A 26,405-nucleotide genomic window follows, 5' to 3' on the forward strand; every position below is an offset into this window, starting at 1 on the left:
GACGTTGGGGTAGCTTTCCTTTACCGCTCACACTCACCTATGCTAGGCTGACTTCTTCCCACTGCCCATCAGGTAAGTGTGTTAAGGTAATATAAAAACATTCCAGTGTTAGACCAAGAGAAAATAAATTAGGAGGGAAACAATTAAATTGTTGCCATAGAAAAAATTGCCTTCTATGTAAGTACAAAGATTATAAAAATCTAATTTAGATATAAATACTATTTTGCTCCCATAACTTCCTGCTCCTTTTTTTTTTTTTTGCAGGTATTTCACAGCTATAAAATATGTGGGTGCAGGTGTACAGGGGACAGGCCTGGGTGAGGAGCGATTATGTAAGAACGATTGTTTCCTTTACCACTAGTAGCTGCCTAGAGCATAATCACCCCTTCAAAGCCTTGGTAAGAGCAGCTGGGGATAATGAACAGTGGTTAAAGATGCTTTGTTTTACATCCAGCAGAGGATCATTAACACCTCAACTGTCCTTTTAACCGAGCCTGTGGAAAGGCTCCTGCTGCTGTTGACAATCACGGTAACCCTCCGGGTGGTGGCAGGGGCAAAGGGTGGGGGGCGGTGATTCACCAGGAAACAGGATTCGCCGATTTGGATTAAGTGCGCTACTGCTCCTCTCCACTCCCATGCTTAGTTAAGAGACGGCTAGTACAGAATAAATGGAAGTTCCTCGCTGGAACTATCTGGGAGCAGCAGAAATTTTGCAGGGAGGAGGGGTATCTGCCAGAAAAGCTGCATTATCATCTCCCATTACATTTCTATTTAGACTTAGTCTTAATGTCACATCTGATTCTTAAGGGGCAAAAGGGTTATGAGTCCAAGAGACATCTTATTGAAACGATGATGCAAAAGAAGTGGTAGCATAGTTCCACCTTCATTTTATCAAAGGCCGTGACTGGGACAATATAGGTTGCCTAAGACATAACTCCACCCACGTCAGGGAAGCCCCCAGAAGGAATGCTGCTATAGTTGACTCAACCTTATCCACGACATCACGTTTCACATCATTCAAAACTGTTTGTAAAAAAGTCTCTATCGCGACCTGCTGGTTGACTGCCTGGGAGCCATTTCTGTTTGTTCATTCCCTGGGGGGGAGAGAAAATGGAACTATTTTCTTACAGTTCAGTTTGGATGGAGGGAATTGAACTTTGTTCAGAAGAGTGCCAAATTCCACACCGCCCTCTTTCAAAAAATGCATGAAAAGTAAGAGCAAGAAGTCAGGGTTTGAGATTGGTCAAACCAATGCTTCATCACCTCCTCTCCACCTCACAATAATCGCCAGGAAGCTCTTTAGTTAAGGCACGTGAAGGGAGGTCACAGGTGGGGTCCGTAATTCCCACAGTGCTTTCGACTGCACTTTTCCCATAAACTTAAAATAAAAGACCATGAACTCAGGGTTTATTTTAAGTTACCAAAAGTCCCTGAAAAAGAGGACTAGTTTATTTTTAGTATTAAAGAGATTAACATTAGTCTCATTATTCTGATTCATCCATATTGAAATTCAGCGGCTTAGAAAGTTGCAAATCCCATACAGTTTCTAACAACTCCTACTAACTGTTGAGAAAAGACAATAAAAGGTGTGTGCATAGGGAAGATCAACGAGTAGAAAATGCCAGTCAGAGGTATCCCTAGACAAAGCAGACTTTCTGTGATTGAAATATTTCATGTCCATGGTTCAGGAAAAAGATACTGCTATTAGGAGCTGAGAAATCAAGATGATAAACTGTTGGTATCCAAAGTGGATGCCTGAGTTCTCTGCCATGCCGTTTTTTTGGCCAGTCTAATGCCATCGCGGGGAAAAGAGGCCTGAGGGGGAGGAGGAAGAAATTCTCAACTTCTGGTCAACCTCCAGCCCCAAGAGCAGGACTGAGGACTGAGTGCAAATATACTCGAGGCCTCACCTTGAGTGGCTCTGGGACAACTTGGACAACTAGTCACTTAGGATTTGAGTCAGGCCTGTTGTGAACAGCCAGGTCGCTTGCGTCCCAGGGCCCGTGTACTGGAGACCGTTGGAAGAATGGGCATCATAGGTGAGAAGCTGATACAGCTAGTAGCATGTGATTTAAAAGGTGGTAACCAGCATGGATGGAAGTAGCAGCCCTTAACACTAGCCTTTAGATTATTGACATGATTCTACCTTTCGGGCAGCGGGACTAAATAAATCCCTAATATTTTCAGGTTAGGCAGGATCTTGTGTCATAACTCACAGTAGAAGCTATAGGTTCTACTCTATAAAATCTATGTACGGTGTGGACCCGAGAGACCGGGACATTTATAGACTGTGGCAGAACACATGGTCTTCAAAGATTTGCTTTTCTGTTGCTGAGAAGCTCTTGTCACAAATTGGACAATAAAGGGTCTGAACGGGCTGCTGCTCCAAGGTGTGATCACAAATGTCACCAGTGAAGTCTGATTTGCAGGTGGGGCATTTCTTACTGGACAGCTGGGAGGAAGAACAAAAGAAGTCAGGAAAGATGTAGGCTGCGTGTCTGTCTGATTTTCCACCACATCCTCAGCATCCAGTACAATCCTTGGCACATGGAAGGTCCTCCAGACACAGAGGACGAATGAACAAATTCAGCTTTGGGGAGACTCACTAGGGCTCTCTCTAACCTCAGGATTGAAAGAATCTAATATTGCTGAGGCAGTCGAATAGCTTCCAGCCTGGAAGGGGCACTGGCTATACCTTGTTTAGCTAGCTGCCTGGTTCACACCTCCCTCCTGATCCTGCTGCTAAACTCAGCTTACAATGGAGACAGTGAGCAGAACGTTGCTGGAGGAACTGTGCTCTTCTCCCACCTCAACCAGCGCACTCAGCAGTGGGCCCTGAACACACCGGTCCCCCTGACTTCTGGAGTTATCACAACGAACCCTGCGGTTCTCCCATGAACTGGAGCAGCAAGGGAACATTTCTCAAGGGTTTGGAGTGGTCACTCAAAATACTTACCGGGCTGGAGGCAGAACTCTCTTGGATGCCTGAAGGTAATAAAAAAAGAGATTTCATTCAATGAAAAAGGAGCATCCTCAGGTCTCCACGTGAGTTCTAGCAGTTGTTTTCTGTACCCCCATTGTTCCCTGTCGCCCACTGCCTCTGACTCTTTGTCTCTTTGATAAACCATCTACTTCTGGAAGAGGGGCTCTAGGTCAATGACAAAGGAAAAAAGGGAAAAATAAAGAGGTGGGCTTTTTAGTGAATATTACATAAAGAGGTCTATGTCATATACATTAGCTATGTATATTACATAATCAGAAAAAAACCAATAAACCTATTTAGTGGGTGGAAAATGAGATTTTAATAAAAACAGTCATAATCTAACCCGGAAACAATCTGAGAATATATTTTAAGACTGAATCCACATGGCTGTTTTTTGGATAAAGTGTTTACAAATATTTTTAAAAGAAAAAAATACACTTGTACCCCCTGCCTGTTGCAAAGACCTGACAGCAACTCCTGAGGAAACACATTGGTTTAACCTGTCCCGAAAAGCAAATGAGGTCTCACGTCACTGTTGAAGACAAAAGAGTAAAGTTGCCTGTTAGGCAAGGACATCCGATGCCCGGTCCTTGAGGGACGAGGACCTCCAAACCACCCAGGAGTGTGTGGGGGGCACACTCCTGCTAAGGCCTTCGGGTGGCTGCTGTGGCTGCCCGTTCCTGGGTGGCATTACCCGCCTCTTGGGCTTCCATTTCCAAACCTTAATTAGCTTCCTCAGTTTTTTATGTGTATATCTTCCACACAGAGACATTTCTCTGATTTATGTATCTGGAAGATAGCCACGGGACTCAATTTGTGTCTGCTGCCTCTAGGCGAACGATCTGATTTGCGTCTTCTAGATTCAGATTTATTTCTCAATTAACACTTCTCGCCTGGCAATCTTTCTATTGGGTTCTCGGCTTCTGCCCAGCAAGTCTGAACAATGAGATTGGTCTTAATTAGCATCTGAGACACACAAAAAATTTAGTGGGGCAAAGGGATGCAGGCAGGGGTCTTTCGGCTCCAACGGCAAAGTTGTCTTACCAGCATACGGATTTCCGTAGACGAGCCCTGGGTTCTGTCCTGCACCTCCTTGATCTGAAGCAGGCACTTGGCATGGCAGAGAGTCAAACTCCAGACCAATGTAACGCATCAATCTGCTGTTCTCACTCTTCAAAAGCTAAGGACAGAAGATTCATAGCGACAGGTTGAAAGGGGACAAGGAACGGCCCCAATGAACTGGCAAAAGGGTGCCCATTACAGGTAGTTCTTAATGAACAGTGCGGAACTGGGGGAGCCCAGGCAACGATAAACCAGGACTCTCCAAAAGGGGAAGTAGCGGCCTCTGTACGCTGAAGATCTGAGTTCTTAACATACGAATTTAAATACGTACCACATTTTGTTTGGATTAATGTAAAAAATAATTTAAAATCTCTAAATATATACCAACTGCAGGAGGTACAAAAAAAAATGTGTGGATATACGAGGCTGGCAGGGGCTATGTTAAGAATGAAATTATTGTACATTGTTGAGAGCAAAATGCTTCTTTTTAGTCTCCTTTGTAGAACAATTTTCTTACACAATGTAAATATTCATCTGATATCATTTTCCCTTCTTCACATCTTCTCCCATCCAATGGATACACCAACAGAAAGAGTGAGATGGAGGAAGGAAGAGAGAGCAGGGGAGGATGAGAGAAAGAATGAGAGAGAATAAGCTACAAGGGGGGCAGACAGCACCAAAAGTTCTTTAAAAACATAAAATTAGTAGACTGCCCCTTAACATCTTTTTTTTTAAAGATCTTATTTATTTTTAGACAGAGGAGAAGGGAGGGAGAGAAACATCAGTGTGTGGTTGCCTCTTGTGCACCCCCTAGTGGGGACCTGACCTGCAACCCAGGCATGTGTCCTGAGTAGGAATCAAATGGATGACCCTTTGGTTCGCAGGCTGGGGCTCAATCCACTGAGCTACGCCAGCCAGGGCTGACCTATTGAGTGGGCTTTACTATAGTTCTTAACAAAGCTTCCAAATATCAGATCTTCTTGTGGTAAATTGTGTGCACACTCCATACTCTTGCCTGAGCCAGTCAGACTATCCCAGGAAAATAAGGATTGCAAAGCCAAGGTATACTTATCTAAGTCAAGAGGCTGAGAATGACAGGGCCAGAAATAGACCCCAAATGCCTTCTACAATCCTGAAACACAATGGCATGAATAGTAAAATCAAAAGTAGAAATGATCGCTTGCAGGCATGGCCCAGGAGAGTTACAGAGAGGGCAGAGATGGGGAGCTGCCGGAGGTGTAGACCTAGTAGTAGCCAGAACGCATGGACACCCTCTCTTCAGTGCTAGGTAAGGGCATGAGAGTGACTTCAAGTGCAACCACTGTATTTGCTGCCATCATCCTCAATCAATCGATCAGTCATAACTTGTGTTTAACACAGCAGAAAAGATCTATCAGTTGGATGAATGAATAAACCGATGAATACATGGACGAATGCACCGCACTTATCGGAGCCTACCATGGGTCCAGCACTGGCACAGCCCACCACGTCTGCTCCTGGTTTGGCAGCAGAGAAAAAAGGAAAGGTTGTGCTGAAGGAAAGAGGGTCCTCCGCTGGCGTAAAAGTGACATCAGATATTACCCTCCAAAGACAGTGTTTACAGCAGCGGGGAAGATAAAACCAGAAGTGGAGAGTCAGACCTTCACCAGAGCTGTTCCGTTCAGATGGACCATTGCTACGCCACACAAGTTTGTTGTGGGGGATTAGGAAACCAGATTACATTTACTTTCTTTAGGAGCAACTGTCTCCCCCACTGTCCCAGAGGGGGCTCTTTTATTTTTTTAAGCGAATTTATTTATTTTTAGAGACAGGGGAAGGGAGGAAGAGAGGGAGAGAAACATTGACGTGAGAGAGAAACATCTATCAGTTGCCTCTCGTACACGCCCTGGCCAGGGACTGAACCCACAACCCAGGCGTGTGCCCTGACTGGGCACTGAACCCGAGACCTTTCGCTTTGTGGGATGACGTTTAACCAACTGGGCCCCGCCAGTCAGGGTGGGACTTTCATTTAACTTTTTAATTTATCAGCACACCACTGGGTCACTCTGCCCTTTCCCCTTAAAATCTTGGGGTTTTCTACTCTCATTTACATACTTACATCATTTTCTCTTCCCATTTTCTCTTTCTCTTTCTGCAGAACATTACATATCATCTTGTTTTCACTCAGTCTTCTTGACAGGTCAAAGTTCTGATCCTGTCAATAATTTTAAAAGTAAGATTAGGATCACACATGGAAATCTGGATCCAAGGTGGGGCGAAACAAGGAGATCCAGAAGCTGTAGCTTTCCAGTGTTGGGACTGAGGTGGGGAAGGAGGGAGCTGGGGTGGGGCGGGGAGGGAGGGGTGGTGCTATGCAGGGGATGCTGACTAACAGAAAAGTGACTTGATGAAGTGCCTGAAGGCCTGGGCTGGCCTTAGAGATGCTGGTTTCCTCTGGTTTAGCTGGGAGTGTAAGGGACCAAAGAGAGAAGAAGTAAGCTTGGGGAAAACCTCAAGACTGAGTTATCGGAGTTAAGGATAAATGGAGCCTTGCTGAACCCCACCCAGCCACAGAAACAACTGGTCTTGAATAAACTTCTCAGTCAATGCGGCCTGAAGCACTTAGGGTGAGGGTGCCCTGACTCCCTCCCAGTGTGAGGAAGAACCAGCCCTGGAAGGCATTTATCCAAGGCTACCAGGAACCCAGACTGGAATCTTGAGCTTCCCAGTATGATGGGTTGGCCTGACGAGATTCATGAACCCAAAAGTCCTAGGCATGCCTCAGAGCTCCCATCTCCTTCCTGCATTCGTCACAGTCGGACACCTCTCGAAAACACTTAAGCTAATTCTGTTAGTTGTGTTCCTCCACCCCCAAGGTTTTGTATTTGAAGGCTGGAGCCCAAACTGCTGTGCACTTCCAGCTGGCCCTGAGGCAGTATGCGAGAGGGGCGCCCGATGACGGGGCTGACTGCAGGCTCTGCGGGCTCTTCTGGTCCTGCTTCTCTTCCTCAAAAGGCAGAAATGAAAAAGGGCTCTCCGAATCTGTGCGGAAACCTGCTCAACAGTTACGAAAACCTTCCCTGAGCCCACAGCTGAGCTGGGGCCTGTACTTCTGGGGATTCTCAGGCCGGTTTCTGGCCACACACTCCATCCCTCCTCTTTTTAGCAGGAAGATAAACGTCTCTCCTTAACAAGGGTGTGCAATCCTCTGGGCTTGTCTACGAGCCACAAACCTTCACACCACTTGCTTCCTGGGCCCCTTACCTCCGTCACCTACCAGGGTGGCAACCCTTAATTGCCTCATCTCTTTGTAGAGTTGAAGACACTCTTTGTACTTCTCTAAGAAATAGCTCTCCCGGCCTCCGCCTTTGCCTTTGGACAGCCCACCTCTTTTTTTTCCCCCCAAAGAGGAATGTTCCCGGCCCACCTCTTGTACTAACTGCTCCTCCACTGCTGCTTTTTTCAGTTCCTAGGCTCCTAAAGGATAAGATACATAGTTCTCAGAGGGGCCTTTTGGGCATGAGGAATAAGGAATTGCCATTCACTGGGGAGCCCCTGGGTCTTGCAAAATACTCCATGAAAACCAAGGAAACCCATACCTGCCACAAGACAGTGCAAGCATTTGAATGCTGTAGATTATTTAAAACAGTAATTTCTTTGCTATAGTAGAGGTCACAAACTCAAATGTGTCTACCGGCAGGGGCCAGGCAAGGAATGTAATTAACTGAAGGAGCTGATGCAGTGAAGCAGCAAAGCTGCAGCCACATGGAGGGCACATGGCCCAACTAACGGGTGCGACAGCTACTCGGCCCCCGGTGTGGGCTCGGGGCTTCAGTTTTTTCAACAGAGGCGGGGATACAAATTTTAATGGGAAATACTCCCATTTTTAAGTATTGGTAATTAATTCAATTTTTTAAAAAAGCACCATCTAGGCCAAATAAAACATTTCTGTGGACTAACCTTAACCTGTGAACTGGCGATTTTCAAACTTTGTTCTGCTCTTTATTATACCAGGCTAAAATATGCAGTACCTTACGTATGGCAGGTACTCCATAATTCATTGAACGATGACCGAATGAATGAATGACGCATATGTGATATGTTACGATCCCAGCAGCTGGAAAGTCTGCATACACCAGGATTTCCAGCGCTCTTACATCCGCTCAGAAAACGGGGCTCCCGGCACCTGTCGTCACCGGGAGGCCTCTTTCCCAACAATACATTACAGAAAATTATTAGGCAATTAGGCTATCATTACCATTTTACTGCAGCTCAGAGTAATTTTTAATGATGATAACTGCTAATATTATATTAATTATAACAAGTTTTGTTTTGACAGCTGAAATATTTTCCAATCGCGGAGCTCAGCTGTTTGATCATTTGTGTGCCTGCACAGTAACTCTTTCAGGAGGGGATTCCTAGCCCACGGCTCTGTTTACTACGACCTGTCATGAAGTTTAACTTCCAATATTCTTTTATTGCTCATCACGCATTAGAGATACCTGCCTTTCCTGAACATTTTGTCACAGCAAATTCTCTGCCCTTCTGGATGGAATACAAAAATGTCCCGAGGGGAGGGCTATTCTCGTCTGTCTTATTTAACCTGTCCATCACCTGAGTACGGACCCTATCCCTTCCTTTCTGTCGGCTCCTCCCACAAAGCCACCCAAAGACAGACGTGCCGTTAGCTCCTGCTCTTTCTTCGTAGCAGTAGCTTCTTTCTGCTTCAGCTCGGTCACTGTCTGCTCAAGCTTCTTCTGATGCTCCCTCTGCACAAAAACAGATTTCAGTACCACTGTTAGAAATACACACACAGACACAAACGCAGGCAGGCACTGGGGAAGGGCCTGCCCAGCTAATGAGCAAGCAGGATGCGGAGAGAGAAGCTGGTCCTCTCTTATTAGTTTCTGAGAACAGCCAAGAGATACATCATTTCAGATGGCTTCCTCTGAGACCTTTCCCGAGCCAGTGATACCCTGGTATATGACAGAATAAAGAACAATGTATATATTTTCTCCTAAGTGCAGAAAAATGTTATTTCCTTTCATGACTCTACCTGTTCAGTTAAACTGAGAAAAAGCTGGCCGTTTTCCCTTTTCAGCTGCTCCAGCTGCTCTGTGTTATCTTGATCTCCCTGAACAAGCTTCTCCATTTCTTTCTCTTGAGTGGACAGCTGCTCCTACAGCAAAAATAGTGAATGAAACCAAGATGCAAAAGAGGAAAAACCAACCAGGAACAGTGCTTTTTAACGTGCAGTGCCGTAAAGAAATGTGTGCTCCGTAACAACCTCCCACTGCCGAATAGTCCCTGGGACTTCACTTTCCAGCTGTACCTTGCACCCCGAGAATCTAAGACGCGACTGAATAAAATTCAACAGCCTCCTCCTTAACGCCCTTCTTTAGGGCACGGCTTCCTAAAAACAGAGGAGTTCTGCTACTTGCTTTACATTCCAGATTTTGCTTTAAAAGACTTTGTAGCGAAAAGAAAAATGTTTGACAACCACTGGCAGAGATGACAGTCGTCCGTCTTAGGAGCTCATGATAAACATAAACTAAAAAATGATTCGGTTCCTGGACTGGGGCTATTAAAAACAAGTGTGGGAGGGTCAAGAATAGAAAACACAGGAAAGTAAAAAAAAAGAATGGAAAACACATACTCTGAAACTTTAGTCTGATGCTTTGAAAGGTACACCGTTAGGCACTCCTACAATGAAATGAGTCTCCCGGGCCGCCAGAGAGGAGCGGTGGCGAGACCAAGGGAGCACACTCGGGCAAAGGTTGCCATTACCTACCTGAAGCTGATCCACTCTGACTCTCATCTCCTCGTTTTCTGAGGACACCTTCTGGTTTTGTTCTTTCAGTCTGCGGATGTGGAGATGACTATGTGAAGTACATGCTGATGCCAGCTGGCTCCCCCAGGCCTTACGTGACTTAAGGCTGCCTTGGCCCTAAGCCTGCAGACTTATTTTAAAATCCACTCGTCTCTTCTTCAATTCTGTTTTGGCTTCCTGACCTCAAAGCGCAAGTATTTAATACCTATCGTTGATACTGGAATTCAGGTCATTCCTCCTTACCATTCTGACACTAATTCTCTAGCCTAGAATCAAAGAGCTCACGGCCCAGAGGGGAGAATCACACCTATCAACGTCGTAACGGGAAGACCGTAGTCTAACACGTTCTAGAAATCTAATCTGACCCTACCTGCGGGTGCCTATAATACAGCAGTTCCTCCCAGCCCAGGATCACACTCACTGAAGCAGCTCTGTCTCCCAGCTGTCCTGCTGCTCCTTCACTTTCTGTTCCAGCTCCTTGTTGATGCTCTTTAAGGCTTCTAGTTCCTCCTGTAGATCGAAATGTCACAGGGACAGACCATTTCTAAGACAGTTTTAGCACCTCAAGCAGCCAACACACAGCAGTATTTATTGAGCGTGTATTACATGGCAGGCGTAGCGTGACACAACAGCGAATAAAATATCCGCCTAAAGGGGTTTCCATATTCAAATAGTCTTGATCCGTCCTGTCTGTACAAAAAATGTATCTACCTAAGTCCCTCTGCCACTGGAGCACCATCTGCCCCTAATCTGTTCAGCAAGCATTTCATGAGCTCCTGTTACACACCAGACATTGTTCTGGCCTTGTGGACACAGTAGTGGGTATAATAAAGGTGCTTTTCTCCTAGAAATGTGCCATCCAATAAATTCAGAATGCCATATAGGCAATTAAAAAATGTTAGTAGCCACATTAAAAAACGTAAAGAGAAACATGAAATTAATTTTACCAATAGTATACGTAGCCCAATATGTCTAAAGTCTTGTTCCAGCCCTGCCGGGTGTGGCTCCGTTGGTTGGAGGCTGTTCCACAAGGTGAAAGGTTGCCCGTTGGATTCTCGGTCAGGGCACGTGCCTGGGTTGCGGGTTCGTGTATGAGAGGCAACCGATCAATGTTTCTCTCCCTCTCCTTCTCCCTCCCTTCCCCTTTCTCTAAAAATAAATAAATAAAATCTTTTAAAAAGTAAAATAAAATATTGTCTCAACGTGTGAACAATGAAAAACTTTACATTTTTTCAGACTGAGTCTTCCAAACCCGGTATCTATGTTCTGCTTACAGCATGTCACAGTACACCGCGTTCCACACGCGACTAGTGGCCACCGTATCCGTCCGAAAATTCGCTTTTCTATCCCAATTTCATTCTGAACTGAACCAATTCTTTTTTTTTTTAAGATTGCATTTATTTGTTTTAGAGAGGGGAAGGGAGGGAGAAAGAGGGAGAGAAACATCAGTGCGTGGTTGCCTCTCACACACCCCCTTCTGGGGACCTGGCTCACAACCCAGGCATGTGCTCTGACTGGGAATCGAACCAGTGACCAAAGGTTCGCAGGCTGGTGCTCAATCCCCAGCCACACCAGCCAGGGCTTAAACTGAACCAATTCTTGTGTGTAAATCACAACTATCTGCTTTTAGCTTTAAGATTTAAGTTTTAGTTTACAGACTTTTTAAAAATCTTTTTTTCTGTTTCAAAAATCGTAGTCAAATACACATGACATAAAATGTTCTGTCTCGCCCGTTTTGAGGGCACGGCTCAGGGGCACCGAGCACTTTCACACTGTGGCACAGCCACTGCCATGCCCCCCCACCCCCGAACTCTCTTCATTTTGCAGAACGGAAGCTCTGGGCCCATTGAACACTAACTCCCATCTCCCCCGCCCCCCAGTTCCTGGCAACCCCCAGCCCACCTTCTGTTTCTGTGAGGCTGACTGCTCTAGACACCTCATGTACGTGCAGCCGTACGGTATCTATCTGTGTGTGTCCGACCCACTTCGCCCAGCACTATGTTGCACTACGTATGCGTCAGAATTTCCTTCCCTCTTGACCCGAACAAGATGTCATTTTACGTACACACCACGCCACGCCTCTCCATCTATTCATCACTGATACCTGCCTCTACCTTTGGGCCATTGCAAAAAATGCTGTTATGGAACAGGGTCCTAGTGTCTCTTTGAGAAAACGGGTATTATCAACCCTCTTTTTTTACAGAGAGGTCATCAGAGATGCTCGTCAGAGGTGTTAAGAAATTTCTTGTGACTCATCAAACACTAAGTGGGAGAACCAGCCTGTGTGACTCCAAAGACAAGGTTCCTGACCATTGTGTAACCCTGCCTCTAAAAAACAGGGGCTCCAACATCACAAATATCTGAGTTCAAATCCTAGTCAGTCCAAAGCCACAAACTGTGACAGTGAGCAAGTACCTTAACCTCTTTGAGCTGCGGGGCTGTTGTAGCATCAAATGAGACAATGTGCTTAATTATAGTGCCCGGCACATAGTAGGTGAGTAACAAATACTGGCTTTGTCATCAATATAATAACTGGTAGCAAGAATGTAGGCGACCTAACTCAAGAACCCAGACCCTCTGATTCCTGGGCTAGAACTGGCAGGTAGACTGGAAGGCTCCTGGCCAGATGCTGGTCCTTGATGGCCAATTTGTGAGTTACACTGATGCCGCCTTTGTTTGTCATCTCAGTGCTTGGGACAGGCCAGGTCTGCAGCCTGGACCTGCCACCCACACTTCTATACCAGCCCAGGGCCAAGGGCATCACAGGGAAGTACTTGTGTGACAGCAAGGTGTAGAGAACAGAGCACTCTCTGGGAGTCAAGAAAAGTGAGTCCTAATCCCGAGTAATCATTTAACTTCCCTCTCCTTCTGGGCCTCGGTTTGCTCCCCTGTAGATCAAGGGCTTCACAGGCGGTGATTACCAAGGTCTGTGTGTTTTGGAAACTTCTAAGCTATGACCTCAGTGAAATTAGTTTATAGTCTTTAAACTCTCCACTCCTGCTTCTGGCATTATCAACTCTCATTCACCACCTGCTGATTTGAAGACAAGCTGCAAAGAGTTTGGATAACCCACCACTTTACTTTATCACTGTCTCCTCTCTTGATGTCATGTCCTAGCTCATCAAAGCAAATTATTTCTCATTATAAATAGGCAATGGGAAGAAGTGGCCAGACTGCCTGGGTCTGAACCCTGGCTCCGGCACTGATCAGCCATATAAGAGGTTACTTAGCCCCCTAAGCCTCAGGTAACTCATCTACAAAATTGGGGTAATAATAGTAGTACATATTCCAAAGATTTGTCATGATGTTTTAAAAAAATAATCCACATAAAACTTTTAACACTATGCCTATTCAAAGATATTCGTATAAGGGAGTGAGATCGTGAGCCAAACAGGAAATGCCGCTGGCAAGGAGGCACCCTCCAGTTCTGATCTCCACACTCCAAACTCACCTTTCACCAGCAGCCATACCTGCTTCTTTTGGAGCTCAGCCTGCAGGTCTGAGTTCTGCTTCTGGAGGCTGACACAGCTGTCCTTCAGCTCCTGGTTTTCTTTGCAAAGCTCACTGTTGTGCTGCTTAATCTCTTCCACCTCGCCCTGTGAAGGAGCATTCCATAAACCCCGATTGGACCCTTTATAGCTCAGGGGATGTTCCAATCCATCTAGCAGAAAATTCCCGGAGCCTGGGATAGTGAGGGTCTGGCCCCACTCACTGTAGTGGCGCCCGTGGACCCCAAATGCAAGCAGCCCCCCGGTATGTAAGGAAGACAGTAATAGAGATACATCTGTATAAACTGCAGCACCGAGTCTGCCGTGACCGCGAAGGAAGACAAACCAAATCAAGGCCATGGAAAGTGAGAAGGGGGAACGACAGAAGAATGCAGATTCTTCTTGCAAACACTTAGTTCTGTTTGTTTCTCTTATGGACTTGGCTCCCTGAGGCCAGGGACGGTGTTTTCAGCAATTCTTCATTGCGTCCCTGGTGCCCGCCTTGGTGCTGGGCGGAGAGTTAGGTACCCTGTTAAGTAAATGAATCTAATACTCATGCCTGACAGGCTGTGTGTCAGAACTGAGTGACACAAAGAATATTCGGTGTGTCTCTCCTCAAAGGAGCTTCTCAATCGTCTGTGGTGATAAGACGTGGCGATGACAAAAATTACAGAAATAGCTGAATGTCACTAAGTCACAGTAGTTTTAGAGAGAGAGACCACCTGGTATGATTCTTGTGAATGTTCCTAAGTCCTTCTGCAGTGGGTTTGAGGGAGTATTGTGCAAATTCTTCTCAATAGTATCCGTTAGAAACTCAATAAAGGCTTTTTGACCCAAATTCCACCCTCCTCTGGCATTGCTGCTCTTACTGGCAGGGAGGGAGGGAGGTGAGATGCTCACAGACCTGAGTGGTGACAACCAGGATGTCCTCCTCGTTCTCTGGACGGAACTGGAAAGGGATACTTGCTCCCCGGACCACACCATCCTGATCCACATAGCAGAACTGGTAATACTCATCATCCTTGGGCAGGTAATACGCTGAAAACACAATACGATTGGTAATCCAAAACAAGGTCTAGTCAGAAAACGAAAAATCTGGAGTCTTTTACCTGCTCCAGAAAGCCCAAGCTCAAGGAGATAAATTAGTCTTGGCTGCTAACTGTCTCCAACACCTTTGATCCAGCCAGTACTTTTCTCACCTTTGAACTGGACTTCCTGCTGTGTGGTCGCTTTGCTGTTCAGGTCCACGGGCAAAGTAACCCACATGAAGGTGTAATACTCACGGGTTGTCTTCCATCCCACCTGCAACGACAAGAGGCTCTCGTTCAGCATCTGAAAATGCTCAGGGAAAAATCCTTATTTGGGCTATGTCTTCTCAAAATGCACTTACTTTTTACTTATGTTGAAAAGACAATAGAATGAGTTTATTATGACAAGATCCACCCACCATGGACCAGATCTTGTTTTTTTGACTTATGATAATCATCTATGGTAAACTGTCTGATACAACTAAAAATTGGCACACACACACAGCATCCAAAATACCTGTCTTGGAAGGAAATGAAAACTGGCCACTCAACATCCAGGACAAGCTCCAGAAATTTTATCTCCAAGTCAGACATAGAACTGAGAGCGACTGGGGAAAAAATTCCACAATTGTGATCCTTGACGCCACAGTCCCCTTACAATGGTGTTTGGGAACTTCTTATTCAGAAAACACGTTTGATTTGCTCTCTCCATTGGTTTGTTCTCTCCTGTGTCTAATTCAGTCTCGCCACTTCTACCACCCTGGTTATACCCCTGCATTGTTTTTAAATGCATTTTTTGAATAATGTGAGTGTTGGGGGTGGAGGGACAAGAGGCCTCTTAGATCATGAAGCACCAGGTAACTGAGTCCAGTCTATAGAGTTTTCTTTTCTTCAGTGTTTTTCTTAATGCGTGCTTAATGAAGGCTTTTTGGTGCTAAAAAGAATAACAACAATGTGGTAGTCAGAAAGGCTTTTTCTGGCACTGAATGCATTGTCATAAAATATAAGGATACTGTAAATATGCCTCAGAGCAGACAGCTGGCTAAGTGGAAAATATTCTCACTAAGTGTGAAGAGGAGTAAAAGATAGCTCACATCGGATCGGAAAGATAAGAGCACACCAGAGAATAGAAAGGGAGCCGTCGTGTCTTCAAGGGGCGAACACTTGGCAAATGAGGAGCAAAATTACATTTATTGCCATATTTTGACCCTGCCTGAGCCCAGTGGGAAGAAAAAAACCCTAAAAATAAATTCCATTTTTATATATTAAGGAATCGGAGTAGGGTTGAAAAGGCTACACTGAAAGCTCATCAGAACAGACGAGGGCATGTTTTAGTGTCTCATTAAGACACACCCCATTGCTGTAAGCCTCTCGGAGCCACTGCAGCATGTGGTGGTGCAGGAAGCGGGAATTTTATGGCGTCTTCATTCACATCCTGGAGTTTCTTAATGCACTGTGACCAAAATATCATCTGGAAAGGCCCTAAGAATTACTGCTGCCTTGGAACAGGGAACAACTTTTAGCCACCTGCAATTTCCGTCCTTGGCTCCTTCACCTGAGCAGTCCTAGGGCCAGTCTGCCTCTCGTGGCATGGTGTCTCCCCTCTCTGCCACCTTGGAAACGTTTACATGCCCAGGTGAAGGGGGGTGTGGAGCACAGTATATGCACTGAAGGAAGGAAAGCCGACCCCCACCCGCTTTAGGCTCCATCATTGCTGGTGGCTTTTGTTACAGCAAGAAGATGGAGCACACTGCACATTCAAAAACATTTCAAGAGTGCTTCCTCGGTGCCAGGAAGTACCAGTGTTAGGGTTGATGTGGGGTTGAGGAAAACGATTAGGAACGCACTGGCCCTGGCTGGTGTGGCTCTGTTGGTTGGAGCATTGTCCCGTAACTGAAGGAGTTGCCGGTCTGGTTCCTGGTCAAGGCACATGCCTAGGTTGAAGGTTTGATCCCTGGTCCCACTGCGTATGGGAGGCAACCAAGAGATGCTTCTCTCTCTCGAATCCATGTTTCTCTCTCTCCCTTGCCCTCTCTCTAAAAGCAATGAAAAAATGTCCTCGGGTGAGGATTAGAAAAACACACGCACACTGACAAAACACTGGGGGAGCTCTAGAAGTGAGGTGCAAAGGACACACTTCATAGTCAACTTTTAATTCTCCTAATTTACCAACTGTTGTTCAAAGGAATTCAGCAGAACAGAGGAGAAGAAGCAGAGGTTTAAATGGCAAACAAGCGTGCTTCACCCCGCAGTCCCTGAGAGGCCTGGGGAAAGCCACCGTCTTGAGCACGTTCACCGCACTCCTGTGTGCGCAGGAGGGGATACTACCCACCTCAGGGGGCTGCTGTGCTGTGCGGTTAAATTAACACGCACACACGCACAAGCTCCTCAAAGACCTAGCGTATTGAGTAGTCTCAAAAAACTTCAGTCCCTTCTCATTAGTCTTGAAACTTCCAGGCTTCACAGTAGATGTTCAAATCAATAGCATTATGGACAATAAACATCAGAAGCCATTGTTTGGATTAGCCACTTCTTCACTGAGGCACGGCAATGCCTCAGAAATGCACAGAGCATTCCAAATGTAGATGCATTTTTAAATGTTTTTAAACATTTGTTTTTAATAAGCTTGACTCTTATTTGGCCTACGGGCAAGACCTCACTGGAAGTTGCTAAGTGCTTGGGGAATACCAGCAGTCTAAGCTAAACGGAAGCGTCACAAAAAATGTTACAGATTACACTACGAACTCTAATACGTACTCTTTTGAATTCTCCTCTTTTTCTGTAATCTCCACTTACCCTGTCCAATATGGTAGCCACTAGCCAGATGAGGCTATTTCATTTGAAACTAATTAAAATGCAATACAATTGAAAAGCCAGTTACTCAGTCGCACTGGCCACATTTTAAGTGCTCAATAGCCACATGTGGCTGGAGGCTACGGTGCTGGACACGGAGGGCACAGCTCCACGGCAGCATGTCCCACTGGACAGCTGTGCTACCTGTCCGGGAAAAGCCCCAGCCGTCCCGTTCTTCACAAAACGGGACACGCTCTGGTATGCCAGTGTTCCGCCTCCGCGCGTCTTTCCATATCGGCTCCACATCCTGCCGCCTCGGGGCTGTCGTGAGCCCTGCCAGGGTCCCGCCGGCTGTCTGCCCTGTCTCTAAACGCCAGCTGCCACGGCTCCATCAATTAGCTTGGAAGTTCAAACAATTAAGAAAAAGTCCCTTAACGAGGGATGTAAATAAGCGCCAGCTCCTTCACAGCGCAGCGGGGAATGATGTCTGACTGCAGGACGAACGGCACGAGCAAACTCGCAATGACACACTGAGCTGTCAGGACAAAGGTCATGGACGATGGAACTCAGCAGCGCAAATTGCTTAAGTTTGACCTTTACTTCCTGTCTCCGGAAATAGGAAGATTTGTCATTATGGGGGCGTGTGTGACAGAGAGAGAGACACACAGATGAGGGGCAAGGCCCAGGTAGAGAGTACGTTCACTATCATAAAAAGTGCCTTTTCTGTACTTGAACTGACAGGGTGATTAGACACCAGAAGAGGCCACTGAGGGAGCTCATCAACTTTCTGTCACTGGAAATCTTTACAAAGAAGTGAGACGCACTTACTCAGGAACGACCTTCTTGGATGCAGGATGTTGAACCAGGTAACTTCTCAACATCCTTTCCAGATTTGTAATAACTCATATTAAAAGAAATTAAACACAAATAATGTAAGGGAACGATCATCCTAGTCAAGCCACAGATAAACATTGCAAAATAGGATACTTCTGCCCTGGCTGGTGTGGCTCAGTGGACTGAGCGCAGGCTGCAAACCATGGGGTCACTGGTTCAATTCCCAGTCAGGGGGCATGCCTGGGTTTCGGGCCAGGCCCCCAGCCACACATTGTTGTTTCTCTCCCTCTCTTTCTCCTTCCCTTGCCCTCTCTCTAAAAATACAAATAAAGAAAATCTTAACAAAAAAACCAAAAATAGGATACTTTTAAAAAATTTACATTTCGTCTTTGCAAGCATAACAAAAGCTGGAGATTGTATGATTTGCCACCCTATTTTCGCTTGCCTCCCACAGCACATGTTGGTGCGTGAAGGGGGAAGCGCTAGGGAGCTTACTTCAGGATTTTAAAGTTGGCCGGATGTAATATGCAAAATGCTTATTATACAAGGTAATGAAGATTCACTTCCAGTTCCTAGTCACTTGGTACTCAATGAACTACTCACTCTGAAGATTCCAATCCAGTCCTTTCGACGGGGAATGAAATGCTGGGTGAGGGTGTAATAGCATGTGATGTCCCCTCCAGGCACATAGAACTTCTCCACACTGTTGAAGATGACCTGGGAGAAATGACAATGATCCAGCAAGACGGCTGATGTGGGGGGCTCTTCTAGCGTCTCTTCCATGGTGGGACCCTGTGGATGAGACATAGGATCAAATAAGGCTCAGAAAGGGTTGTCTGAAATGGTGGAGATTTCTGGGCTCTCATTCAGGGAACATTCCGTTCCAGAGACGTGGGGGGGGGGGGGGGGGGCGGGGAGAGAGGCCTGACTAGCACTGCGATCATTCAACTTGCTTTTGGTTTCACTTTGAGCCATTTGCATTTATAACTTCCCATGCTATGAGGATTTCCTGAGACTGTCTTTGACCTCTGCACCACAGGAACCACCACCCTCACATACCCATACCCTTCTCTGCTCCTGGCTAGTTTGTTCACTTTCTTCCACATGCCTCAGGTAAGCGAGACAGCCCAAAGGAAAGTAGCCTGAGCTGGGAACTGAAGTAATGGCAAGGGCCCAGTCCTTAAATCAGCACTTGCCGTAGAGAAGGCACTTCATACCAAGTAGAGACGTGTCGAATGACAGAATGAAGTGCTTAGCGCAGAGTCTGCACAAAGGAAGGTTTTAACAGCACTGGCTGGCGTGGCTCAGTGGATTGAGTGCTGGCCTGCGAACCAAAGTGTCACTGGTTTGATTCCCACTCAGGGCACATGCCTGGGTTGTGGGCCAGGTCCCTGGTGGGGGCTGTGTAAGAGGTAACCACACATTGATGTTTCTCTCCTCTTTCTCCTTCCCTTCCCTTCTCTCTAAAAATAAATGAATAAAAACTTTTTTTTAAAAAAGGTTTTGAACAGATGTTAGTGATTTTTACTATTTTTGTGGGTTTTTTTTCTTCTCTGGCCCAGTGTTTGCCCTCAAAATGGGTTCTAACCCAAAAGAGAAGTCAGATAAGTAGGCAAGTGATAGCCAAATGGAGAGTGTGAGCGCAAAATCTCTTAGGTTCAGACGAGGGAGACATGATTAGAATCCTAGAGAAGCCCCTAAGGAAGATGAAGATTTTGACAAATGGGTTCGGGTGAGGAAATTCCAGGAATGAAACAGCAGGCACAAAAACAAACAAAAACGCAGCCCAGGTTTGGAGGACCGCAGGTAAGTTTGGATCCCTATCTACAAAATGGGGGTAGTGAACTCTCCAGGTCACAGTGCAGATAAACTGTGATCAAGGATGGGAAGGGATTTGGAAGGTACAAACGATACATAAAAGAAACAAAGTATTTGGAGTCGCTCAGACCTGACACTTCCTGCCTGGTAAAACTTACATGCCCTGTCTTCTAAATGCCTCCGTGGTCTAGTAGGTACTGAGTTCATGATTCTCAACCCAGAATTTTACTGGGAAATGAAAACAGTATTGCAGCTCTAAACAGCAGAAGAAGGAGGAGCTGTATATGTGCAAACACTGTATGATGCCCTACAAACCCAGCTGTTGGAACATGTTGGAAGATTGTAAGCACACATACACACAGTGTAAAATAAGTAAGTACCAAAAAACCCCAGAAAACAAAAAAACACGCAGTAGCTCTTCTAGCCCTGCCCCACCCTACTTATTTCCTGGTTTTATTTTGAACTCTAAGCAACCAAGCCTCTTCTTCCAACTCCACGCAGATCAGTTTTTTCACAGAGAAGGGGACTTTGAGGCATTGAACTATCTATTCTTGGGACTGAATTTAGTAACTAAAAAAAAAAAAGGCATTGGCTTTCTGGTTTGTGACACAGTTTAACCACATCCTCAATCTCAAACCTCAGATCAGTTTTGCTAAGGAAGAGAGAGATCGCGTTGCAGCCTAGGCCAGGGCTTGTGTCTCACGACAAGCTGCTGCCTGCGTGAGCTCCGAGATGCTTGGGGAGGGAGGGCAGGCCGGTTTCTCAGCCTTCAGACCCCTACCCTCCCTAGTGGTCTCCACTCATACTGAGGCCAGCATTCCCTCTGTCCTGAGCCTGGACAGAGCATGCTAAATGATAAGCGAGCATGTAAATCTGAGCATGTAAAATGTCTTCATCTGTCCTTTGGCTATGGACCTGACGAACACTCAGGGAAGAATGACTTCAGGGCCTGTCTCAACCTAAGGACTATTCTCCCTGTTCTCTTCCTTCACAACATAATGCCTCGCCCATAGTGATTGCTGACTATGTATTCACTGAATAAATGAGTAAATAAGACATGTATGTAATTCATTAAAAAAAAAAAAAGAAAGGAAGGGGATCTGTAGGTAAACAATGGTGTGAATGGTGGTGGAACTAATTCTTTTTTTTTTTTTTCTACCCTTGGAGAAGCTGCTGTTTCTCAGCTTTCTCTTTTCTAAAATAGGGTAAGGAGATGATAATCTCCAAGTGCTATATCAATTCTTGGTATGGCTGGTTCAGCTGGCAGAGCTGGTTTAAGTGGCATGGGGCCAAAAAAACAAAAGGCACAGATTCGATTTCCTTAAGGACTCATAAAATTCACACTCCATTACCCACCTTCCACACACTCTAACTCCGGCAAGCTGCTTTGCAAATGGATGCTCCTGTGAAAGACAAGAGCAGCCCAGGGTATGGGAGCTTGGTTCACCCTCTCTTTCCTTACTAGAAAAGCAATCTACGCGTTAGTTTGTGAACAGAAGAACAGTGAAGAAAGGTCAGCATAAATGTTCAAAACGACTGGTGTGGCTCAGTTGGATGGGTGTAGCCCCTCACAGAGAGAGGTTGCAGGTTCGATTCTAGGTCAGGCCACATGCTTGGGTTTCAGGCCAGTCTCGGTTGGGGTGCATGCAAGAGGTAACCAATTGATGTTTCTCTCACATCAATGTTTCTCTCCCTCTTTTTCTCCTTCCCTTCCCCTCTCTCTAAAAATAAATATCCAAAAAAATGACATGGAAGAGCTCATGGCGAAAGCTTGAGTGTATAGCCAATGTATACTTTATCTTTCTTTCTTTTTTAAAAAAGATTTTATTTATTTTTTAGTGAGAGGGAGAGAAACATTGATCAGTTGCCTCTCACGTGCCCCCAACTGGGGACCTGGCCTGTGACCTAGGCACATGCCCTGACTGGGAATTGAACTGGTGACCTTTCGGTTCACAGGCCAGTGTTCAATCCCCTGAACCACACCAGCCAGAGCCCAATGGACACTTTATCTCTTTTCTTTCATTTGAAAACCTAATCATCTGTCTGGAAAAGTCAATAGTCTTGATTCCTTGCTTATCAAAAATGTAAGAGATTCCATGAAATTCCCCATTTCATTGATCTCATCACCTTCCCAGAAGGATTCAGAGGGCACTGAATGGCATTCTGGGTATTCGGAACTCACTCATTCTGAGAATAAAAACCCCTCTCTGCCAAGATGGGGAAAGGGGCTGAGGAGGCAGGCAGAGCAGAGGACAGCAGTGGCTTCCCTTGTCTGCTTCTTACGGAAGCTGAGCACGGAAAAGACCACGGGCAAACCTAGAGGGTAACCTTGCATATCCGAGCTGGGCCAGTGAGGACACCTCACTGCACTTTTCCTGGAGGAAAGGTATCTACTGAGTTTTAAGGTCAGTGATCCTTAAAGCCTTTCTTCCCTCCCAATAATGAAATTCCCTGGGACAAATGGGAACTTACCTTTCTGATAAAGCAATCTAGAAATGACGTTTTTGTGGAGGGGAACAGGAAGGGTATGGAAGGAAAATTAGAACGATTTAAGCATAGACTTCCCCAGTTTAACCACTCTTCCCACTATAGAACCTGTCCACCATCCACTTCTAATTCCGGAACTATCCCCAGAGGCAAGGAAGGGAGAGGAAATACAAGTGCAAAAGTTAATTTTAGAAGCCCACAGAGCTACTGAGTCATGAAAAAGCAGTGGGATGAAGTCAGCGTCCTAGAAATTGTGGAATGTTAGTTCACCAATTCTTTACTGCTACCCTCCAGTCAAAGACTGGTCACGTAAGGAGTGAGTGGGGAAAACAAACAGGGATTTTTAAAAACAAACCATCAACCATGGGAAAAGAATGCAGATTTCACAAATTGTCACAGGCATTTTATTTGGACTCTGACATCGTTGTTACTTTTTTTCTTTTGTGGCTCAGTTTCCAAAATGATTAGGGTCCTCAGAGGGGGTGGCAATAATAGGCAATGTATTTTAAAATGAGTCCCCTGAACTGCTTCCTGGCTTCTAAGAAAATCTGACACATTTTCAGCTGACGGGCTTTTCAAGCCTAATATACTGCTCCCAGAACTGTCCCATGAAGGCACAGATTCTCTTACGTGCTCCTGAAGAAAAGGAACAACAGCCGGTTCTACTTCTGCTCACTCTGCGTGAGTCTGCAAGCTATACTGATAGGCATTTTAGCAGAAAAATTTCAAAGTTCCTAAGGATTTTTCTCATATATGCTGGACCACAAAGCAATAACTTTATTAGAAATAACTAGAATTCTCCCTTAAAGAATGTCTAACTTTTGCCCTGGCTGGTGTGGCTCAGTGGATTGAGCACCAGCCTGTGAACCAAAAGGTCACAGGTTCAATTCCCCACTAAGGCACAAGCCTGATTGCAGGCCAGGTGCCCAGTAGGGGGTGCATGAGAGGCAACCACACATCGTTGCTTCTCTTCCTCTCTTTCTCCCTCCCTTCCCCTCTGTCTAAAAATAAATAAAAATAAATTAAAAAAAAAGAGTGCCCAACTTTTTATATTAGCCTTTTATAGCAGTGGGTGCATATCTCAAGAGAAATGAAGACTATAGGTAGTTTCTCTGGATTAGTTCACAGAAGAAATCGAAATGCCTTCACAGCCGGGAGAAAAATGCCAATCAGTTCTTCATTTGGGAAAAGTGAAAACAAAGACAAATAAAAACCAAGCCCACATTAATCTAATTTCTTCATCCTTCTGCCTACTTAACTTTCTAAATAGCAATTCGCAGTGGATGAACTGCTTTGAGTCCCACTCCTCTCTGGCCCAGGAAGAGATGCTTCCACAGAAATACCCTTAGAGAACACTGGCGATAGATATAATGGATTTGTAGACGGCCTGCGATGGGGAGCAAAAGCAAAGACACGTAGTCACTGGTCCTCAAATCATTAAGCCACTTTCTGTAATTCAAATTTCCCAAGTTCATTATAGTTCCTTACCTAGAATCTTTCAGAGTGCCTTAGAAAAATTTTATAGCCCCAGGGGACTTTCCGTAGTACTCATTGACAGCTGTTTGGATTGGCTGCCCCGCTTGTTCTAAGCAGGCCCTCATCCCCCCACATCCCTCGCCAGCAGAGCCGGCAGTACTAGGGAAGAACAGAAAAATAGTTCTGGGGCATGACATGCAGGCAACCAGAAACTGTGAAAGGCTCAAAGCTGTGGACTAAATCTCCATTTTACTGGACTGAGATTTTACTTTTTTTTTTCCTGAAAGGGGTGACTACTCTAACCCCTGAAGTGACAAGGGGAGTGACAGTATTTGGAGTGTCGTGGAAATAGGCCTAGGCCAGGACCTGAGACACCTGGGTTCCTGTCTTAGTTCTGCCACTAACAAGCTCTGAGGTCTTGGCCAAGTCACACTACCTCCTTTTAGGTCTGTTTCCTCATCAGTAAAATGCACAGATCAGGCTAGAATATCTCTAAGAAACTTCCCAGCTACAGTGATGATCCTCAGTAAAAGGAATTAGAAGAGTTCATTTTAACCATCTAAGAAAATAAGGAAGTATGGTTTTACATCAATAAGCACTGTCAAATTTTTTTAAAAGAGCCTTAAATGTACCATCTGACTTGAAAGACAATACGACTTGTTAGTGCTATGGAACTCTTACTGACCACCTTTCTCAGCGTCCTTTTTACTCCGCAGCTGTCAGATCTGCTGAAGGGTAGAGTTTCAGGTAGAGGCCTTCTGAAAACACCTGTGACAGTGAGTCCCCTGGATATTCTACACTATTTACAAAGGCCTATGGCATAAAAAGTCCTTTGCTTTAAGTAGTTTTTGCAATAGTGGAGATAAGTTATAATATGCAGCAGATCCTCGAATAACGTCAATTTGTTGCGTTCAGTTCTAACGTTGATGAGATGTTGTAGGAACTTAACTCTGGTTTCTATCAATTAGCCTCTGATAAAACTGGCTTGCCTATACGACCTTTGGCTTAAAGGCGTAGAACCTATGACAACATTAAGTGAGGATTCACTGCATAGCATCTGTATTATTCTACTCAGCCCCAAGCACAGCTACTTGTTGGCTTGCATCAGGAGCAAAGAATCCAAGTGATAGAAAAAAGTTAACACGCCCGGGAGAGGTTGAAATTACAATGTGAGAGGGAAGAACATTAGCGCCTAAACTAAATTGGCCTGATAGTGGCAGTAGGAGGGGCTATGGGATACCGACTGTAAAGAAGCAGGTCACTGCACTCCAGCTGCTCCTTCGTCTCGGATGCCTAGAACCTCCTCCAATTACAGAGGCCCCATCTGAGGGAAAGGGGCTTCAGGGATCGAGCCTACTCATATAGACAGGGCAAATGAGGCCCAAAGAGAAAGTAAGTTGCCTAGGGTGACTAGGCAGGGCCCCGCCTCCAAGCAAACTACAAAGATGTCAAGGACAAGGATTAAGGAACCACGGGGATCTCTACCCGCGGGAGGGGCGTGATGCTGCGTCAAGACCCTCACTCCCGTCAGAGGGATCCCTTCTGCCCAAGGAATCGCCCACCCGGCTGCAAGCACTGAAGCCCTGCCTTGCTCGGGGGGGGGAGGGGGGACTGTCCCTCAGCCCTTCAAGGCCGCAGAAAGAGCTCCGGGGGCTCCGACGCTACTCCCACTTACTGTTTCCCTAGAAAGAGGGAAGGAGGTGGAAACCGAAACCGGTAGCACTTTAGCCGCTCAGGGTACTTTCTCAGGACTGGAAGTCTGACTTGGGGAACCCGAGGGCCCACTGCCACTAGTTACCCTCCTTCACTCCAGGGACTCACCAGGGGTAGCAGCCGGCAGCGGCGCAACAGCAACAGGACAGGACAGGGGACAGGGGCGGGGCCAAAAACCCTAGGGAGCCCTGATCCGGTCTGACCCCGCCCACGCGTCAAGCTGGTCAGCAAGTCCCGCCCCCGCCGCGGTGCTTTCTGTGATTTGTAGTGTGCAGACTGGGTTCTGCTCCGTTTACGGTTTTCCCCAGTCTGGAGCAGAATTCTCACCCCAAGAAGCTTATTTCTTCCTCTAAAACAAGCCATTAACTTACTTTAAATAACAAACAAACAAACACGGAGGGAAATTGAGACAACTGTAATAGAACAACAAGTTTAAAGAAAACCAACTAGCTAAACATTATTTCAGATATGAGCGAGGAATCTCCATACGCTTGACGTGCCATTCAGAGGTCATCTTCATTTTTCTCCTGCCTCCACACAACACTTCACTAAGAGACTGACAGATGAGACTCCCTTTGGCATTTAATCATGCCTCCCACCTGCCCAGCAGATCCAGCAATCTCCCTGGGCGCTCCAGATTTTGTGTCTCATCATCGCCTTTCTATAAAGAAATCACTCTTCTAGCATTAACTCTGTCAAAGTAATACTTTTCCCAACTGCAGTAAGAATAAACTTAGCAAGAACCCTGCTAGATCAGCTTAGATTTCCCCATCCTTGATATCTGAACAATCCCCAGACGACCTTTAGCAAGAATCCTAAACTGTTTTAGCAAGAACCTCCCCTACCCTTGGGGTCTCCTATCAGCAATTTTCCACCCACTTGTCTTTATTGTATTTGGAGCTGAGCACGCTCTC

At 45.8% G+C, this 26,405-nt stretch overlaps 1 protein-coding gene across 1 annotated transcript; it reads right to left on the reverse strand.

The window, feature by feature from the left end:
- Nucleotides 1-1,406: 1,406 nt before the first annotated feature.
- Nucleotides 1,407-25,695, reverse strand: CALCOCO2 (calcium binding and coiled-coil domain 2). The gene is made up of 13 exons (XM_024573143.3): nt 25,600-25,695; nt 18,601-18,789; nt 14,542-14,644; nt 14,247-14,380; nt 13,325-13,450; nt 10,276-10,364; nt 9,816-9,885; nt 9,081-9,203; nt 8,707-8,793; nt 6,144-6,239; nt 4,028-4,163; nt 2,957-2,985; nt 1,407-2,452 (listed from the first exon to the last, which is right to left on the reverse strand). The coding sequence occupies exons 2-13, from the start codon at nt 18,778-18,780 to the stop codon at nt 2,282-2,284; spliced, it is 1,344 nt and encodes a 447-aa protein (XP_024428911.2). The 5' UTR covers nt 18,781-18,789; nt 25,600-25,695; the 3' UTR covers nt 1,407-2,281.
- Nucleotides 25,696-26,405: the final 710 nt, after the last annotated feature.

The sequence above is a fragment of the Desmodus rotundus genome, chromosome 9 (assembly GCF_022682495.2).
Source record: "Desmodus rotundus isolate HL8 chromosome 9, HLdesRot8A.1, whole genome shotgun sequence".
In the NCBI taxonomy this organism is placed as follows: Eukaryota; Metazoa; Chordata; class Mammalia; order Chiroptera; family Phyllostomidae; genus Desmodus; species Desmodus rotundus.

Excerpts from the sequence above, each read along its gene's own strand:
- CALCOCO2 (XM_024573143.3), bottom strand. The coding sequence starts at position 18,780 with ATGGAAGAGACGCTAGAAGAGCCCCCCACATCAGCCGTCTTGCTGGAT. Across the intron at positions 9,886-10,275 it reads TGGGAGACAGAGCTGCTTCA|ACTGAAAGAACAAAACCAGA; the intron begins GTGAGTGTGATC and ends CCACATCCGCAG. Across the intron at positions 2,453-2,956 it reads AGAGTTCTGCCTCCAGCCCG|CTGTCCAGTAAGAAATGCCC; the intron begins GTAAGTATTTTG and ends TCTTCCTCCCAG.